Source organism: Stegastes partitus, unplaced genomic scaffold (assembly GCF_000690725.1).
Source record: "Stegastes partitus isolate 25-593 unplaced genomic scaffold, Stegastes_partitus-1.0.2 Scaffold419, whole genome shotgun sequence".
Taxonomy (NCBI): domain Eukaryota; kingdom Metazoa; phylum Chordata; class Actinopteri; family Pomacentridae; genus Stegastes; species Stegastes partitus.
The window spans coordinates 491,834-509,993 of NW_007578150.1; the positions used below are offsets into that span (position 1 = coordinate 491,834).

General features: G+C 43.0%; 1 protein-coding gene across 1 annotated transcript in view; it reads left to right on the plus strand.

Moving 5' to 3' along the window:
- det1 (DET1 partner of COP1 E3 ubiquitin ligase) overlaps positions 1–7,448 on the plus strand; it is a 15,392-nt gene extending 7,944 nt beyond the window's left edge. The window contains exons 6-9 of the mRNA XM_008285854.1: positions 1,333–1,462; positions 3,083–3,273; positions 4,258–4,449; positions 6,599–7,448. Coding sequence (XP_008284076.1) covers positions 1,333–1,462; positions 3,083–3,273; positions 4,258–4,449; positions 6,599–6,788 — 703 coding nt within the window. The 3' untranslated portion in view covers positions 6,789–7,448. The remainder of the gene's footprint in view (positions 1–1,332; positions 1,463–3,082; positions 3,274–4,257; positions 4,450–6,598) is intronic.
- The last annotated feature ends 10,712 nt before the right edge of the window (positions 7,449–18,160 follow it).

Here is an 18,160-nt window from a genome sequence, read left to right on the forward strand (position 1 = left end):
GAATATCCGAATATTTTGTCGTTGTGGTATTATCCGGATAGCAATTTTTATATTTAATAATATGAATTAAGCTGACTATAAAACAATAAAAGTGGAGAAACTCCAGTGGAGGTTCATACTTTATATGGTCACTGTACGTTCTGCTTGTTCAACAGGTGATTTTCTTTTTCTATTGACTCCGGTGAGATATAACCTCGAGCGTGTTTCATTGTCTGCTGTGTTCTCGCTCTGCAGACAGCCAGCGACAGACAGCAGAGGAATGAAAAATGACCGCTCACAACCGAGTGCTGAGTGGCGTCCACGCTACTGGACGTAATTATAGGCTGAAACTCCATTAAGAGGACAACAATTACATTTTCTTGCTTATCAGCCAGTAATATATTGGCTGCCATGTTGTGCTTTCCTATCAAAGTATGAGAGAGAAAAAAAAGTCATACGAAGCCGTTTTGTGTTTACAGAGAGAGCCGGGCCAAATCAGATAAATTTTGAACATAAAAACAAAAACAAATATTTTGATGAGTTGATTGTCAAGTAGCAAATATTCTGATTACAGCCTCTCACATGAGTCCTGCTTTTATTAGGCATATATTATCTTCAGATAAATGTTTTGGAGGTTTGGACTTCCAGGTTTGACTCCAAGAAGTGTTGATAGGCATTTTAAAACATTTCCTACACTCAGCAATTAATAAATTACTTTTATTTATATTGTGCAAAGTAAATAATAATGAAAATAATTGTTGGTTGCAGCCAAAATGTACAGTAAGAAGGATCTGAGCTTACAGTGTTTCGAGCTCTTTATTAATTCTTGGGACTGGAGCCTTTGCAGTGTTATCTGTTGGCGGCCATGTTGCATCATGGGTAACGTAGGCGCCAGGTTTTGACAAGGAAGAAGAATGAACCTGGTAAAAAAGAAACAACACTATCTGTGGTTCTTCAGCGTTGAGTTTGATCTTTTGTTTTTAATTTTCTGTTAATGTTAAATCTGTGAACAAACAACCTGTCAGTCCACCGGCGTATTAATCGGCTCGTTGTTTTCTTTGTTGATCAAGCTGATTAGCGGTTTAGTCTAGAAAATGGTGGAAAATGTGGAGCGTTTCCCAAAGCCTACAAAAAAATGTTCACATGTAAGAAGTTGCGATATGAGGACGTTTTTTTTTTTTTCTCCTTGAAAATCAAAACAGCTGGTGGTTAATTTAATAGCAGGCAGCGACTAGATTGATTGATTAATCGCCGCAGCTCTACGAACCACTAAAACTAACTGTTGAATATTCATTAGCGATACATCCAGCTTGTAAATGTTGGGTTTCTTTTTTTTCTGTCCCTGCGTCTCAGGTTCTTCCAGTTTTTTGATCAGCTGCGACGGCTGAGGATGTGGAAGATGCAGCTGCTGGACGAGCATCACCTCTTCATTAAATACACCAGCGAAGACGTGGTCACACTCAGAGTCACCGACCCCTCGCAGGTACAAACGCACACACACACACACACACTCACACACACGCTCGTCTCGCTGCGAATTCCTGCCTCTGCTCTCTTTGTTGCTCTCCCCCCGCGTCTCGCTCTCTCCGCCTTTTGTTTGCGTTGTATAACCGGAATACCTCTTTCAGGTCTCCAAGGACACGCTCGTCCTGCAGATTCTGCTCGGCCCCGCGACTCATCCTCGGCGGCGGCAAACGGATCTAATTAATGTTCCCGTTTGTTTACGAGAAATCTCGCATTAAGCTTTTTTTGATTCCGCCGACGCGTAAATATCGTCGTATCCAACCTGTCGCGTGTCGTGAGCGCGCGTGAGAGGTTTAAGTTGAGCTAGAGTGAGCGTTGTTTATCCTGACTGGGCCTTGTTTTTCTTTACTCTCAAAGATCACGATTAACCCTCTGAATCCCAAAGCAGCTTCTGGGTGTTTGTTTTGTTCCCGTCACATTTTTACTCACTGTGAGGCTCATTTTTCACTGCAGTCTAAAGTCCTGCATCTCTATGGAAACAGAGCAACCAGGACTGGAAGGAGAGAGAACTCAGAAATGTATTTTCTGCAGCATGACACAGTTATAATGGCTTAAATCATTGAAAAAAAGGGGGAAGAAAAGTTACTTTCCTTTCATATTAACTTAACAAAAATTGAAGAAACAAGTCCACCGATGTTACCACAAAACTCAAACATATGAACCTCCACATGCTGCAGCTCATGTGTTTACAACCTCTACAAACATTTCAGCTCTACAAAGATGTTTCACCGTGCTCAGTGTATCTTTCAACAACTTGCTCCTCCGTGTACTTTATTTTTAAGCCATGATGTATTTATTTTCAACCTCGGCTGTTATTTTTTTTCCCCCCTCAGACTCTTCACACGACCTGCAGTTCAACCAAAAAGCCACAGAGCTTCTGTCACATGATTATCGGTCACGTCTGGGAAACTTGTTGCGTCTCAGTTGTTTTCTTTTTCTTTTACCGAGTCCGTTTAATGAAAGGGGTTTATTTTAGACCATTTTTAAAATTAGACATGTGGGGATGCAACTACCGATTGGTTGGATGGTTCCTGATAAATCGACTAGTTGTTTGGTCTATGTAATGTCAAAAAATGGTGAGAAATGTCCAAGATCACATCCTTAAATGTCTTGTTTTGTCCACAACCCAAAAATATCCAGTGTTCTCTCATAGATGTGGAAAAAAACTAGTAAATATTCACATTTAGGAAGCTGTAGTCACAGAATTTGGGTGTTTTTTCCTAAAATAAATTGCTCAAACTGAGAATTTTTACTGTTTTTCTTTTTAAAATATTACTCAACACTTAATTTTACTGATTAATTGATTGTCAAAATAGCTGGTGATTAATTTAGTAGTCGATCGCTAATCAGTTAATTGGTTTGTTTCTGCAGCTCTAGACACATGCAAAGTGATTTTAATGTAATATCACAATTCCAAGCTTGGATTTGTTTTTTTTCTGCACATCGCACACGATTTATTCAACGATCGCTGGAAAATTTCACCAGAAAATTGAAAATCTGCCGATTCTTTCTGCTGTTACAGTTTCAAAGCAGCCTGTCAAGCCATCTCTGAGTGGCCTCCTGTGTGTTTCCTTCACAGCCGTCGTTCTTCGTCGTCTACAACATGGTGTCCACCGAGGTTCTGGCCGTCTTTGAGAACACCTCGGACCAGCTGCTGGAGCTGTTTGAGAACTTCTGCGACCTGTTCAGAAACGCGACGCTGCACAGCCAGGCCGTCCAGTTCCCCTGCTCGGCGTCGTCCAACAACTACGCCCGGCAGGTCCAGAGAAGGTAAACCCTGTGTGTAGCAGATGAACTGTATAATTGAAATACCTAAATTAAAACAGTGTGTTATAGCAGAAAAGCAGCTGTCAGGGTCTGAATGGAAGAGGGAAAAAAAAAAAGGCTGCACCTGATGTCAGGCAGCCAAAATGTCAGGGAGGATTTGAAGACGGTGGTCAGGAAGTGAAGCAGATCGCCTGGAGGAGGGAGAAAAAGGAGGAGGAGGAGGAGGAAGGAGTTTCAGGACTTAATCTGGATATAGAAGAGAGACATTAAGACAGTCAGCGTGGCTGGAGGAGCTGTGATTGAATTTGGCGGTTCCACTCGCCGGTGTAGGTGACAAAATCCTCTGTGGAGGGCGAGGCGGCGAGGGGAGGCGGCGGACTGAGGAGGGAGGAGAAGATAAAGGATAGTTTGAGCGAGGAAAAGAGCTTAGAATTGGATTTTAGAGTGGTGAAAATTGATGTCGGAAAGAAGGAGAGGAGAAATTGAAAGCTGGCGAGGAGCACATTCAGCAAACCAGATTTGTACCACTTACAAGCGGCTGGAAGTGAAGCCCGGTTCAGAGGGTTTCAACCCGCCGCGAGTCAGGTAGCGGGAAACAGGCCGCTAAGACAGCACGTATTGTGGCACAAAACAAAGTGAGAGCACGGCTGAAAAATATGGATGTGGAGCTTAGAAGAGTGGGGGAAAAGGGAAAAGGAGAAAAGGGGAGGGAACTTGAGACCGCTGAGTGCTGGAAATGTGCAGTGAGAGTTGGAAGACTGTAATTTAACCAAGAATGTCTCACAAAGGTTTCTTTGAATAAACACAAATGTATTTTACGACTATTTTTAGATTTCTATTGAATCAAGTGGAGCCATTGAGCTCTCCATAGAAAACCAGCTAAAGCGGAAATGAGCCCTTCAGGATCACGCAGGAAACTTGTGCAGATCTCCCTAATGATGATTGCTGCTAATGTCGTGCTCGCGTACCTGTCCCACTGCGCCTCAGATTCAAAGACACCATAGTGAACGCCAAGTACGGCGGCCACACGGAGGCGGTGCGCCGGCTGCTGGGTCAGCTGCCCATCAGCGCTCAGTCCTACAGCAGCAGTCCGTACCTCGACCTGTCGCTCTTCAGCTACGACGACAAGTGGGTGTCGGTGATGGAGAGGCCCAAGACCTGCGGAGACCATCCCATCAGGTACGGAGGTTCATCTCAGCGTGGCGTTGTCACTTCATGTACATGTCCAGTAATATGTTTATGCGAGTAAAACGGCTTTCATCCAGCATTGCCACCTCTTTTCCACCAAGAAGAACCGGGTGCTAGTTGGTTACTGGTGCTGGTTCCAGAGCTTAGTCGGTTCAAATCTTGCACCTCCTATGAACCTGTTTGTTTTTCCATCGGCAAGGAGTCAAGCTAGAGCCACACCATATGTCGCCGTTTACCGAACAACGCTGGCGCCATTCAGAAGTCCACACAGGACTCCAGACTGACTTTTTCATTTGGTCACACTTCCCACCTTGTCACGGGCAAAACATATGACTAGCTGAACGTTTTCTTATGAATAGACAGGCTGACAGCAGGCTGCGGTGTTCATACCGGTGTGTGACCAAAAACGACTTTAAAAAGAGTAAACCAGGGCGTTCTAATGTCAGATTTGTCCAACATGAAACCAAGTCATTTTTTTCTTGTGCGGTCTTCTCTATGAGCGGAATAAACAGCGCATGTTGGTGCGCGCCGTTTTTCACGAGAAGACCGTATTTCTAAGCGTAAATACCGCAGTACACCAAAGTAATAACAGTACTGTTTTGCACCACTGTGGTGCTGCTGGTGGGACACAATCGTACCGGCTTTCAGTGCAACAGTTTGTGTAAAACCTCCATGTGCCCCGGGACTCATTCCAACACATCTGTGATGGACCAGAGACGTCCTTGTGAATGACGACACAAATCACCGCTTGTGTGTCCCATTCTGTGTTTCCATCCGTCTCGTCGGTCAGGACAACCCCGCCCCCAGATCCTGATGTACTCGGTTCTTAGCTCTGGCCCAGCAAAGACTTGGTGCTTGCTTAAGCATCAGTTCTGAGAACCTGGAGCCGGTGCTCAGGTGGAAACACAAAGAACTGGTGCTGAGTCAGGCTCTGGCTCTGAACTAGGAATGGAACCAGCTCGGTTTAAAAGGGGTATCTGAGAGGTGGAGAGATTTGATAAATGTCCTAAATAGTCCTGAAAGTTGACAGTTTCTTACTTGTTTTGACATGAGCTGCATGTTTAGCTTAGGTCACATGATCACAGGTGGTCATGGAGAGCAGGGACAGATGAATCATTCAGTCTTCATCTGAAAATACATCCTTGTTCTGATCATTTGTTAAACCTGCAGCGTGGAACTTTTTTCTCTTTCGTCCAGAGCATCACAACATTTCTCTGACTCTTCTTAGGTTTTTCCGCCGTACTCCTAGTTAACGAGTAGTCGTTCATTGATTGATTTAACTGATTTAAATATATTTACAGATAAGACAAAAGTCAGAGTGAAATGTCTTGTAGATGAGAGGAGTCCTGGCAGCTGCTTGTTAGCGAGCAGAAAGTGTTGTGGGAGTTTAATGAGTAAAGAGAAAGTCTCCTGTGAAGCTTGATGCCCACCAGGCAGAGCTGATGTCTTACAGGCGAGCTACGGTGGGCTACTGGCTGATTGGCTTTAATTTGATTTAGTTTAATTGGGACGTGGAGTTCGTTTAATGATATTGAAAAATCGATTATTGATTGATAAGGCTGCAAAATGTATAGATTTGTGTCTGTGTGAAACAATTCATTTTGTGGTTCCCATGTTTTAATGAACAATCTGTAGCTGACTGTTTTAGAAGACCTAAATAAAAGAGGGAGAGTCTGGTAGCGATACAGCTGTTGACAAGATCTCAACTAATCCAGCTACAGCGATGACGATTTGAGCTTCCTGGAGTTTAATAAACAAGATGGACTGCAGTGTTGATGTTTAAAATGTGTGGACACTGAAAACAGCCCATGTAGATAAACTCCTCTGTTTTATTTTGGGTAAATCAGACACTAGAACACCTTATTTTACTTTTTTAGCCACACGGCTGTCTGAGTGAACTGACTAGTGTGTGAGGCGTTTAGGGAACGACGGTAAATTGTAGTGTCTTTTTGGTGATTTTTCTTCGTCAGGGAAAAGACTGGTGACAAGGTTCATATATGTCACATTAACGGGTTTAGCTTTTGAGGCTAAAAAAAACCCTGAGACGGGATGAAAAACACCCACATGGGTCCTGATTATGGCTCACGAGTCGTTGGACGAGCCTTTAACACAGCAGCTCCGTCTCTTTCTCGCCCTCCAGATTCTACGCTCGAGACTCCGGCCTGCTGAAGTTCAAGATCCAGGCGGGCCTGCTGGGTCGGCCGGTGAACCACACCGTGCGCCGCTTGGTCGCCTTCACCTTCCACCCGTTCGAACCCTTCGCCATATCGGTGCAGCGGACCAACGCCGAGTACGTGGTCAACTTCCACATGAGACACGTCTGCGCCTGACGAGCTCGTCTTATTTGCGGACCGACGCTGCCGGGCCCATTGTTTTCTGTTTAGCGGCGACACGACAACAAACGTGTCCGTCGTCGGGAGGCACAAAACACTTTGTTCGCTCAGTGGCCCTCTCCTCCTCCAGAGAAATCAGCGGTCCTCCTCTCCCTGCATTCTTCTCCTGATGGAAACCACTGTTCCTCTCCTCTCTGCCCCTCCATCACACAGTGGTCACTCCACCTCTGCCCCTCCTCCCGCTCAGTGAGAAGGCAGCAATTCTGCCTTTTTTTTTCTCCCCTTCCTTTCGCCTCCCTCTTTCCCCCTTCCTCGGCAGAACAAAGAGGGACCTGTGGGGAGGAGAGGCTGGAATAAGTGTAAATGGAGATGTGGAGAGAGTGATTGATGTGCAGCGGAGGTGGGAGCTGTAGGTAGCCGGACCTCAAAGGTGTTTTCTTTTTTCCTGCCGTGCACATTCAGATCAGAATTGCTTGTCCGGTTGGTCCGCGACCAGCTGTCCAGCAAACGCTCTTTTTTTTTTTTTTTTTTTTCCCCTCACATGGATGGGGGAAAGAGGTCATTTTATTTTATATTGTTTTTACACTTTTTAAAATATATATATATATATATTACTGTTTGTATATATTTTCTGCCAATAAAATCGTCTAAATTTTACTCGCTGTCTGCTTTCATCAAGTCGTGTTTCAGCGCTAAGAAACTCAAACAGAGCTGATTGAATCATATATGCCGCAGAATATATTTACTCATATACTGTGTGTGTGTGTGTGTGTGTGAGCTTTGGAGTAGAAAAACAATCGCAAATGTTGTTTCTCTGGATGTAGCAGGTTCAGTATTGTTCCCGTCATGCCTTTCCTTACACCTATTTTATATTTCGCTCTTGTTATAGACGTGAAACGACGTCGCCGCCACCTGGAACCGCGTTCGTCACATTTTAATTTAACTGCTGATCCCTGCAGTCTGTATAGGATCACAGCGTCGCCGTTTCATACGAGGTCCATATGCTCGCCACGCTAACATCCGGACATCTGTTTTAGCTCAAATGTGTTATTAAAAACACCGATGCTAGCAAATCTACAAATATGCAAATGGCCTAACGCCGCCCCCTAACTCCGATCGACGAGCATGTATAGTAAACACATAAAGGCAAAAGGCAGGCAGCTGCAGAGAGGTCAGCGTGGTGGGGAAAGCAGGTGCTGAGGGATTAAGTGTTCTAGTAGCCTCTGGTTACACACCACGCTGGACATGGGAGGCTTGTGTGTGCATGACGGCCAGAGCAGCAGGGGTTTAAGGCAAAGGGAAGTATTAAAAAGATGATGCAGGGATGGGAGAATGGTGGAGAAGTGATAAAACGGAGATGCAGGGCTTCGGTGCGAGTGCAGCTTTATGCAGCTGCTTAGCACAGTGAATGCTATCTTGTAGATCAAGGCTTAAGGAGGCCATGTTATGTCATTGTCATTATATTGTGTTTGTGTAAGCTGGTGTGTGACAACAAGCTGTGATAATCAACTAATTACAGGAAGCGCACACAGCGGGCGCAGACAGGCCTACATATAGGAGGACACAGTGTTTGTTGTCCTCGCAAACACATTGCTTATAGGAAAGGAGTGTTTTGTGCGTCCTCGCTGATGCTGTTACCGTTCTCTTCATTAAATTTAAACCCTAACTTGACTCGTACCTAAAACTGAGCCACCAGCAGCTGTTCACTTTCCCCACACGCATGTTTTTAAAAAGCCAGTGAAACTCGGTGGAACTAAAAGTTGCCGGAGTCTTCGGCGCGAGCTCAGAAAATAGATTACTACATGAACCCGATGCCTCCCGAGTACAATGACAAATATGTTGTATCTGTCTCATTCCTAAGAATCAGGTAAACTCAGAGCCTTCTCCCTGACCTTGGTTGCTACGGAAACATAACCGCTCTCTGCTTGGTAACCTAGTCTTTTTCTAATTGCTGTTGTCTTGGCAACAGCGCAACCAATGTAATCCAGAAAAGGCCACAATTCCTAAGTGTTTCCTGTTGCAGCGCTCGTCTTCACAGAGACCGATCACACGTTTTCAGCAGGAAACCCTGAAAATCCACAAACCGAGCGAGGCTGTGGCAGAACGCTGAACTGCACAGGGTTAGATAACAACTGCTTTTATATATATTTTAACAACTAAATTTAATTTTCAGTGGTCTCTAAACCAGGGACACAAGATTCTTGACGTTCTTTGTTCAGGGGATGTTATTTGGTCACAACAAAATATTTCCTGGAGAAGTATTCTAACCCTAACCTAAACCTAATTCTAACATTTCAACCCTTAAACCAAGTCTTAACGTTAAAACTGGTTTGTAAGTGTGAGAGCCGGCCGCAAATGTTCTCACCGTACCAAAAAATCTTTAGGTCTTGAAGTAACATTTGTCCACGCAAACATGGTCGACATGTGGAAGGGGCCTAGCTGTAATGAGATTAATGTGGGTCCAAAATATCAAGAAATAAGACAGACTAATGTGCAGTGATTCCCATGCCGAGAGGGAAAGATTGTCGGCTGCCTCGGCTAATTTGAAGAAATTGATATTCGCTGATCAGCCACAGCAGTAAAACTACTGACAGGTGAAGTGAATAACATTGATTATCTCGTTACAGTGGCACCTGTCAAGAGCTCGGATATATCAGGCAGCAAGTGAACAGTCAGTTCTTGAAGTTGACGTGTTGGAAAGTAGGAAAAATGGTCATGATCTGTGTGACTTTGACAAATTCTGATAGTTGGACAACTGGGTCGGAGCATCTCCAAACCTGCACTTCTTGTGGGGTGTTCCTGGTATACAGTGGTCATCAAAAGTGGTCCAAGGAAGGACAACTGGTGACGGGTCATTGGCACCCAAAGCTCATCGTCGGTCATATCCCACATATTGGTGAAACCTGAACGCTGGCTTTGATAGAAAGCTGTCAGAATATACATAGAGCTACTAGTGGCATGTGAGCATCAGAACTGGACGATGGAGCAATGGAAGGTGAGTTGGAGTAATGAATTACGTTTCAGTTACAAGAGGACAGTCGTTTACCTCGGGAAGAGATGGCAGCAGGATGGGACACAGACAGTGTGATGTTCTGAGCAACGTTCTGCTGGGAAAACCTTGGGTTCTCCAATCATGTGGATGCGACTTGGACAACTACCTAAACATTGCTGCAGACCACATAAACCCCTAAAGGCCTCTTTCAGCAGGAGAACCCTCCCTGCAACACTGCAAACATTGTTCAGGAATGATGTGAGAAACACCACCAAGAGTTCAGTATCTTGACTTTGTCATGATCTGAGTCAGTTTGAAAAACCGTGATAGTTGGACGACTGGGTTGGAGCACCTCCAAACCTGGAATTCTTGTAGGGTTTTCCTGGTATACAGTGGTCACCAAAAGTGGCCCAAGGAAGGACAACTGGTGAACTGGGCACCCAAAGCACATTGTGGGTCTGATCCCATATACTGGTGAAACCTGAGTTCTAGTTTTGATAGAAAGGTGTGAAAACATACAGAACATAATAGTTTGCTGCGTATGGAGCTGCAATGGACACATGGGCATCAGAATTGGACAATGGATCAATGGAAAGTGAGTTGGACTAATGAATAACATTTTTTTTAACAATAGGACAGTCAGATGCTTCGTTTACTTCTGGAAAAGACGTCAGCAGGATGGGAAGAAGGCAGTGGGATGTTTTGGACAGTGTTTTGCTGGGAAACCTTGAGTTCTACATTCATGTGGATGTTACTTTGACATCTACCTAAACATTGCTGCAGACCACATACACCCCTTCATGGCAGCAATATTCCATAAAGGCCTCTTTCAGCAGGATAAGGCTGCCTGCAATGCTGAAAACATTGTTCAGGAATGGTTTGAAGAACAACACCAAGAGCTCAAGATCTTGACTCAGCTATGATCTGAGACACTTTGACAAACTGTGATAGCTGGACGATTGAGTTGAAGCATCTCCAAACCGGCAAGTCTTGCAGGGTGTTCCTGGCATACAGTGGTCACTAAAAGTGGTACAAGGAAGGACGACCGGTGAACTGGGCACCCAAAGCATTTCAGTGGCCCGATCCCAGGGATTGGCGAAACCTGAATGCTAGCTTTGATAGAAAGGTGTAAGAACATACGGAGTGTCACGGTTTGCTGCGTATGGAACTACAACAGGCACATGAGCGTCAGAACTGGACAAATAAAAGATGGGTTGGACTAATGAATGACATTTCTTTCATGAGATGGCAGTAGGATGCACCACTGGAAGAAAGTGAGCCAGTGAAGGCATTGTGAGGTTCTGAGCAACGTTTTGCTTAGAAACCTTGAGTCCTGCATTTACATAGATGCTCCTTTGACATTTACCTAAACACTGCTGCAGACCCCGTCAACCCTGTTATTGCAGCAGGATTCCTGATGGCTTCTTTCAGCAGGAGAATTTTTTCCTGCAACACTGCAAACATTGTTCAGGAATTGTTTGAGGAACATGGCCAAGAGTTCAAGATCTTGACTTGGCCTCCAAATTCCTCAGATCTCATTTCATTTCATCTCAATCAAGCAGCTATGGAGCGGAAGTTTCACCTTGCAACTTAGTACTAGGACCTAAAAGATCAGACACTAACATCTTGGTGTCTGATACTACAGGAAACCTTGACTAGATGGAGCTGTTCTGGCGACACTGGAGAAACCTATACAACATTTGAGAAGTGGTTTCAAGGATGTGGTCGACAGACTATAGAAAAATGTAACAACTGAAAACTACACACTGCACTTCAGGGTAAAAAACAGAACAAATCAAAATGTGCCTTACTTGTAGGTATGAACAAACAATTATTTTGAGGTGTGTCAGTAAAAATCTAATGCTCCTGATGTGAAAAACAGGGTAAATACGATTCATTTGCTATTTATTTTGCATGTTTTGTTTGCCACAAATAAGAAACGGAAGCATCTGTACCATCTTTTTGCCAAACAAAGCCAAACTCCCCTTCTAGCCGTCGTGCTCTGACGTAGAGCAAAAGTATTTCCAAGAAGCATCCTCTCCAGCAAGCATTGCTTGTTACTGTAGTTGCAAAATCACCACATCACCATCAGTCCACTCGACTCTGATGGATTTATGAGCATCACTAAGAGCAGAACAGCGATGGGGAGGGATGCGGTTCAAGTTTAATACTGAAAAAATATAGGGAGGCTGGTGAAGGAGGAACAGAAAATCATATGGATACACAGTGAGCGGAAAAAGGTCAGAAAAGATTTACCAGGAGGGGATTTCATTATCTGTGACATATAAAAAGCCGACAGGATGTCCACTGATGACTGAAGGGCCTCAGTTTTATTACTCTGGAGATGGCTGCTGCATTTCTTCTGTCCGTGTGTTTACCATCAGCGTGTTGCTCCCTTTTCGATTGGCGGCTAAACTCAGTTTGTCATTATTTGCACGTTTCCCCGAGTTACAATACATAAGATACCACAACTGAAACAAACAGGGCAGCTCATTTGAAAATGTGCACAAGTCATAACCCCTGGTACTCAAGAAAACATCAAAATGCCAAAAACTGCAGTTCCTCCAGTGTCCACTTGAGGCTTCAAATCCAAATTAGTCGCTATAGAACCTCGTGTCAAAACTTAACAGCTGAAATAAACATGTTTAGAGTGGCGAGAGATTTTATATAACTCACCTAAACTTTCCATACAGCTTTGTTTGGTATCTGTAATTCTGTATGAAATACAAACGACACCCCCTGGTGTTCAACACTGGGATGGCTAATTTTACAGTTTTTTTTACTGTCTAGTTTTTTGGTACATGGAGTATTACTGCGATAAAAACAAGACAAATGATGCAAGCTGAGGAATGAGATAGGAGGTTGTCCTGCCAGGTGTGTAGCCAGTTTGGTGAAGTATTTTATTATAAGACGTATAAACCACTACAGCATGTGTGAGTTCTACTTGTTACACAGCTAACACATATTAAACTAGCTAAACTAGCATGTTTTTAATTATGCATTTACACAGTTTGAGTATCGATAGTCTAACAGCTGAATAGCCGGTTAGCTTTTTCGAACTTCCTGGTACACAATCCAGTCTCGCCAAAATACACCTCAAAAGTTGCAGTTTTTTTAAGTACACAAGATGAATTCTCGATCGCAAAGAAGGAGTTTCGTGAGCACATTGGAGTCTCAAAGATTGTCCTAGGAGTAAACAGTTCTAGTTGAGTCACCTAAGTACAAGAAGTTGTGTAAAAACAAGTGTTACGCTGCTTTATCTGGTCTACTGGAGTCATGTGCAGTATGTTGTATCTACATATTAGTGAACAAACATCACTGCCGAGCGTGCAAACTGTTGTCTGCAAATGTTGGGCTGCCTGTGTGGACTCTCAAGGACTTGGGTTGACAAAATTTGCATCCTGTAGAGCCTTGCAGAGGTCAAGTATAACTACAGCCTTAGACTTTGTGTGGCAAGTGGGTACATCACAGGATAGTCCATGGCCCAGAGATGTATATTTGTATAATATGCAAACACATTACAGACGGGCCATGGACTGAATTATACAGGCCAAATTATACAGTAAGCAAGGCTCATTAATCTAACATTTCTTCTGCTTTCAAACACTTGACCCCCATCCCCGCTCTTCCTCTACAGATCCAATAAATATAACCCACGGCTGTAATTAGATGTATATTTATATAATATGCTCCAGGTTTCCTTTGTGCATTTCATTCAGCTTTCTCCTTTCAAAACCCTTTTCAAAAGAAGCAGCTGACACGGTGAAAATGACAAGTTTTGCTGAACGTTTGGATCACGTATTGCTTTTTTTCCCCCCAGTGTATTATCTATTTTAATGACAGAGCTCAGCCTTTTGCATGCAAATCTTCCACCAAAACAATTCCCCTGTCACTATTTTGTCGGGGCACCAGCACTACATCCTGGGCTTAGCACCGCCTAAGGTGATTGGTTTAAAGAAACAAACAAGCCACAGTGTTTATTTCCCCCCTATGGCAGAATGATAATGAAGTGCAGTCAGACATTCTTCAGTGCTGACACAGTGTTGTGGCCAAACTAGACACTGAGGGTTTCGCTATCTTTAGATACAGTCTGTGAATATACAGCAACAGAATTAGCCTTCAGACTAACTGTTAGCTTGTGTTACATCAGTAGCCAGCATCTAGTGGTTTTAGTGTTTTGAAATGTAAATAAAAGTTTAGTTACCAACTGTAAAGCCCTTAAAAATACATTACAATAAAAAATACATAGCAGTAGCCAGTCTTTATAGCTGCAGTTTCTCTAGATCAGGGGTGTTCAATCCTGGTCCTCGAGAGCCCCTATCCAGCATGTTATAGATGTTTCCTTCTTCCAGCACACCTGATTCAAATGATCAGGATGGTTTCCAGGCTTCTGCAGAGCTTGATGATGAGCTGATCATTTGAATCAGGTGTGTTGGAAGAGGGAAACGTCTAAAACATGCTGGATTGGGGCTCTCGAGGACCAGGATTGGACACCCCTGATCTAGATAATCTGTGACAACTCTTTAAACTGAGGTCTAACAAAGACCCAAACTGGTGAAAATCAAGATTTTAACTTCTTTAACATGTCCAGATGGTGTTTTTTTTTTATTAGCTGGAAGACAAATCATGAGTGAAATAACAAAACCGATGACAAAAACATAGATTCAGATCTCTGGGGTTTCATATGAAACTAACCTATACAACCAATCTGTCAACTTGGCAAAGACTTTTAGTGTCATTAATCTTTTTTAGAATCAGTCTCTGGTGAGAATATGCACAACGTTGTGTAGCACAGACGAGTAGAGTTACAATTAAGCTGTTTTAAGGCAGAAGGGAATGGCTTTCATGGGAAAAAAATGTTTAAATGTGTGACTTTAATGCACAGAGGTGAGTTTTTAGGGGTTCAATCAATTAGCAAAGGGCCCAGAGGTGTTACCATTAATGGAATAAAGTGGTGGCTCTACATATTCTACTCATGTAATACCTCATGTAAACACTGCCTGCAGTTCAGCCGAAAAATCAGATGTTTTGTTTTTTTTTCTTTTGCACCAAGAAGCACAATTTTCTTTCTGTACATGATATGCTTAAAGGAAAATATTTATGTTGAGGAAGTTTTTTGAAATAGGATATAGAAAAAACGAGATTTTGATGCAAAAATGTAGAAAAAACATCTAAATAATAAACTTTGATACACAGAGATGAGATTTTAGGGATTTGATCGAAGACCTGAGAACGACTGAAAAAAAAAATGTAACTGTAATGAAGTTGTAATTAAAGTGAGATGACACAAAACAAAAGCTCAATTTCCTCGATTATTTAAACTGATGACAATAAAACTAGAATCAACATGTACACATTTATTGAAGGGTCCACAGGTGTTCTGGAGAAAATGCTGAGTTATTTTTAATTTGGTTTTGTAGTTGTCTGCTCTCTGCCTGATGTAAACACAGCCAAAAAATGACGTTTTGTATCTTTTTGTATGTTTGTTTTGTTTGTTTTTACATTTGTTGTTCACAGCTGAGCCACTGGAGGCTTCACGGAAGTCTGATTGTCTTTTTCTTGACCCAACATGGTTCAATGAAAAAAATGAATGACAATGAAAAGAGATATTGAATAAAGTGATTCTGATGCAAAAAAAAAACATCTAAATACCCAGTTTTTAAGGGTTTGATTAACGACCAGAGAGCGACTTTAACAACAACAATAAAACCCATGTTCCTTTTATCATTAGGCTGAACTGACGTTTCTTCTCCGGACCAAAAGCCTCCATTGTTTTGATTTAATACAACAAATCCACGCGGCTCAGCGCTGCGGACCCGTCCTCCACCTTTGCACCCTTCATATCCTTGGCCTGTTATTGTTATCGACCACCGGCCTATTGTGCCTCCCCAGCGCGGCGCATAACACTAGAACAGTGTCAACATTTCATATCGCACGAATCAGCGCCTCATCCGCGGGGGGAGCGGCCGTGGCGCTCGCGCAGCCTCCTGGCGAGGGCCGCGAGACCACAGCCCCGGCGCCTAATGAGCGGGGGGGCGCGCGCGAGGGAGCGCCAAATATTGACAGCTAATATTTGATTGAAGGCTCCCCCGGCTCTCAGGTGTGTGTGTGTGTGTGTGTGTGTGTGTGTGTGTGTGTGCAGAAAGTAAACCCACACACACGTTGCAACAGCCCACCTTGGCCAGCCGTCGTGGCGGTGGATGCTTCGGCCTCCGCGCCCCGCCGGGACGGACACAGCGCCGGACGGTGGGAGATCATTTCTGACTGACTTCATTTGCGGCCCAGAAACACTCGGTTGGGTGCCAGCAAATACAAACACTGATTTTTTTTTTCTGCATCTACGCAACACACACACATAAACACACATGAACACACAGCCGACTGAGCAACAGTTGGGGGTTTGAGGTGGAAGCATTGAGCGACCTAAAAACAACTCGGAGGTCTTTTGCAAGAAAAAAACAAACAAAACAAGAAGGATTTCATCTCGTGGTCGGTCTTGAGACAAGAAGCGTCTCTTCTGTCATCAGGCCTCTTCCAGCAGCAGCAGCAACAGGTGGTCAGAGTTCTCCCCCTGCTGGACGGAACCACGAACTGCAGCTTCTTCAGGAGCGTCAGAACCTGCAGATCAAATAAAAGCATGAAAGAAGCGCAGGATGCTTTATGAAGTATATACACTTAGAAATGTTTAATATATGTTCTGAGCATGCAGACAGTTTTGAACTTGATGTGATAAAGGTGCCACGTTTAAGGGTCCATGACTGTTGGCGACAGTGACGGGACAAACAAAAACATAACCTGAAGTCCCAGCATGTGTAGAAATGCCTCGACCCTTGCTTTGAGAAGAGAGAAGCAGGCAATGTTGAGACTGGATCAGAGCCAGCATGGAGAAAAATCTCTCAAGTTTCATTCCATAAATAGCGTTGTGGAATATGCATTTATTTTCTGAAGCAAAAATACGTAAACCCTTTTGCTCGGTTCATCCACAGATGCAGCTGTTTGTCCATGTTGCAGTCCACTCCTAACACATCTGCCCAGATCAGGGCTGTGACCGCTCAGAGCAGTGGCTCTCTGAAAGAGAAGATCGTGGTCACTCATTCCTCCATTTAATCATTTTTCAGTTCATTCTGGTTAAATGAGGACATTTTTGCACACATCAATCTTCAAGTTCATACTCTCCCAATAATTTGAATTTGCAAACCTAACCCCCATAATCTGCTTCTCCAACACCTCAGAGATCAGGTGTTGAACTATAATGCTCCCTAATAAGCTCAGTCCGCCCGATGTAATCACACTTCCCTCCTCTTTTCATCCATCCATTCCCCACTACTCCTTCACAATCATTATCTGTGGAGCAAGAGGTTAAAAACAGAAGACAACAAGGAACAGAAGGAAGAATCACAGGCAGGTCCAGCATCAACAGGACGATAAATATCTGACTTCACTGCATTACGTTCTAGTTTGTTCCTTTACTTTACTACAATAAAGACATTTTAATCAGACATTGATGCAGAAGAGAAGCAAATTGGTGCATTAAAAAAAATCACCAGAATGCAGGAAATTGAGTGTTCAGCAAAAATATATCTAAGACGCATCCTCAAGTAGGTTGTGGGTGTTTGGTTCTTTGTTTTTGCTCCTGTCACATTTTTACTCAATGTGGCATCATTTTTCTCCACACTTCGGACTTTGTATATATACATGTATAAAGTATTATTGTTTTCTTTATTTATTCTATCTCCTTTTGCATTGTTTGAAAATGTTCTTTATTTATTTTTGCTTATTTTTTATCCCTTTCTCTCTGTACTCATATATATATTTATTTCTTGTGTGTTTCATTCTTTATTTTTATTCATCTTGATATTGTTTCGGTGTGGAACAGGTATACAAAGCATTTCACTGTGCGTTGTGTATAACTGTGTTTGTGACCAATAAAGGCCTTCACTCCTTGAACCCTGCACCTCTATGGAAACAGAACCATGACGACAAGTAGAGAGAATGAAGAAATGTGTTTTGTGCAGGATGATACACTTATAATGCCTTAAACTCTAAAAGAAAAAAAAAAGAAAGAAAGAAAAAGAAAAAAAAGAAAGAAACAAAAGTTGTATTTTATTGATGTTTTTAAAAAAGTAATTAAAAACAAACTATAACCAACCACTTACATTTTTAGTTGGTTTTCATGCTCATCTCCTCGTCTACTCTGTGTAAACACTGCCTGCAGTTCAGCCCAAAATCACAGTTTTTGTTTTGTTTTCTGTCATCCAAGGCTTTACGCATGCACCAAGATGCACAATTTTCCTTTTTCTTTATACAGTCTGGTTAGAGGGGAAAAAAAGGAAATATATAAGCTTCCACAGCTTTTAAATACCTGCCACAGCACATT